General features: G+C 34.6%; 1 protein-coding gene across 1 annotated transcript in view; it reads right to left on the bottom strand.

Annotated features, from left to right (window-relative positions):
* Window positions 1-2,570, bottom strand: part of LOC107705160 (thioredoxin domain-containing protein 9-like) — an 8,596-nt gene that overhangs the window by 2,707 nt on the left and 3,319 nt on the right. The window contains exons 2-3 of the mRNA XM_016508317.1: window positions 1,326-1,534; window positions 1,032-1,150 (exon numbers count right to left, since the gene is read on the bottom strand). Coding sequence (XP_016363803.1) covers window positions 1,032-1,150; window positions 1,326-1,511 — 305 coding nt within the window. The 5' untranslated portion in view covers window positions 1,512-1,534. The remainder of the gene's footprint in view (window positions 1-1,031; window positions 1,151-1,325; window positions 1,535-2,570) is intronic.

Below are 2,570 nucleotides of genomic sequence, written 5' to 3'. Positions count from 1 at the left end.
TTTTTTTACTCTCATAGATTTTGTTACCATTGCCATGCATTATACGACTGATAGACTGCAACGGTTGGAGTTAAAAATCATCATTTGTGTTCTACTGAAGAAACAAAGTCACCTACATCTTGGATGCCCTGGGGGTAAGCAGATAAACATCCAATTTTCATTTTTGGGTGAACTATCCCTTTAAAAGGATACTTTCTGTCTGGTGTTTTGCTAAATTTTTGCAATCTGGCAACCATGTCCACATGCTCGCTCTTCATTGCGGAAGTGCCGACGATGATCTGATAACACCGGCAAACAAGTAAGCTGAAGTTTAGAAATCTCCATGTGAGATGTTCAGCTTAAATGAAAGCGTCATTCAGCCGGTCTGTGTTCTGTCATGAGATCTCGACTATTTTGTTTGATTGTGGTTGCTGAATAAATGCACTTACTCAACCGCTGTTGTTTTAATGGAGAAACATTATTACAATTTGGAATTATTGGAATTACCATAAGGAATTTCACGGTTGTAATATTTTTTGCTTGTTTTACTAGTTTTCATTATGTAGTCAGAGAGAGCACATAAGTCTTTGATGTTAATTTCTATAATAAATAGCCTATAATAATAAGTACAATAGAAAATAAACCATGTGTATGAGTCCACATTCTTTGTTTTGTGCTTATTGGCGAAAGTACACTACCTGAAATGCGAAAATAAATTTCTCAAATGACAACACTGATAATAATTATTTTGAGCAAAAATATATATATCAGTTTAACTATTATACAGCATGACGAAAATGTGACTAATATTCCATTGACTAAAACTAGACAAAATGCTCAGACATTTAGTCGACTAAAACTTGACTAAACAAAAACAGGACAAGGTTGACTAAATATGATAACTAAAAAGTATGAGACAAAGGACTAAGACTAATTTAAAAGACTAAGACTAAATAAAAAATGGCTGACAATATTAATACTAATCTGTATACACAATTGATTTATAATACAAAATGCAAGGTTAGTATAAGAAAAAAAATGTCCTCAAATACCTGAAGGTAGAATCTCTGTAGAAATGGCAGACCACACTTTTGCTGTCTTTCACCTCAGGAAAGAAATCTCTCTCACTTGGGATCTCTCTGTATTCACCATGTCCTTTAGATATCCACTCCTGAGGACAGACACATACAACAGACCGCAAAGTTTAATCACACTAGTGGGGGATTCTGATCTGTTTCAATGCACTGTAATGTGGACAACTCAATTTGATTAAACATTTTAATACTACATTTAAAACAAGTTCCAAATTTAGACCAAGATTTCTTTAAAACATCTATAATAGCTACCTGCTTCTGTTTTTGAGCTTTCTTAAGGGCCTCGAGCCTTCTCTCCTTGAGTCGCTCCAACTCATCTTCATCCATGCGCTCCAACTTCTCCAGTTCGCCATCCAGCTTCTCTTCCACTATCCGTGCCGACTGCAGCATCTGCTGCTCCAGAGCTTTCGCTACAACCTCCATGGACTGACTGGCCATTTCCTCTTAATTCCTGACTGCCTCTTAGAAATACAGCACATTGTTGGATGAAATTAGATACTGACAAGAAATGTAACATCCCATTAAAAAAAAGAAAAGTAAACAGTGAACTTAATTATTAAAATAAATCAAACAAGACACACTTTATACTAGATTAACTTAGAGTTGTTAAATAACTGTTTTATCACACGTCTAACAGGTCTAACAACAACAACATGGCATCAGTGCCTTTAGTTAGTATCATGGTGTTGAAATAAAGCAATAAATTACTTGGTAAACAGTTCTGAAGTTGACACTTTTGAAGTGCATACAGCATGAAATTTAACGAAGCAAATGCCGCTCACATATGAACGGTGTGGCACACGACAATCAATAGACATCTGGGTTTTATGGGCATTTTGTTATTGACAATAGAGAACCAATATAAAGTTGGTTCGACGTTTGACATTTGTCAGAGATTCAGCCTCGGAAATCTTCAATAGTTCTTTAACGATTTAGCACAAGGACAAGAAACATAATGTGTTATAATTGTTTTCAAATGTAGAAGAGAACACACAATGTGTTTTATTTGCTATTGAATCAAATTCAAACCTATTAACATATAATTTTTGTAAACATACAGCATTTTATCTCATCTTCAAAGGCTGTGTCTTGTTACTGGTTCATAGAATAACAGTTAGACATCGGTTGAATTTGCAGAACTATAACACACCACATGCTATTGAAATGTAAACACATACATCAATTAATAAAAAATACAAATACTCTTTTATTTCAGCTTTATGGGGTGGGTCTTGTAATTGTTTCCTATAATGATATTTAAATGTTGGTTTCATTCACAAAAGTGTAACACAACAAAAGCTATTGAATTGTAAAAACTGAGAAAGAGCTCTGGAAGCTTCCCAAAGAGTGTGCAGTACACCGCCCCCTAGAGGAACACACTGCAGGTGCTTCGACTGAGTTTGATATTAAGAAATGTGAATAAATAAATTAAAAATACACAAAGTCTGACATGTCAACTTTAAAGGGTGTGTCTTGTTACTGGTTCATAGAATAACA

Source organism: Sinocyclocheilus rhinocerous, unplaced genomic scaffold (genome assembly GCF_001515625.1).
Source record: "Sinocyclocheilus rhinocerous isolate Xijiao unplaced genomic scaffold, SAMN03320098_v1.1 scaffold4189, whole genome shotgun sequence".
NCBI classification, from domain to species: domain Eukaryota; kingdom Metazoa; phylum Chordata; class Actinopteri; order Cypriniformes; family Cyprinidae; genus Sinocyclocheilus; species Sinocyclocheilus rhinocerous.
Note: the sequence above shows the minus strand (reverse complement) of the source record. Positions and strands in the feature narration are given on the sequence as shown.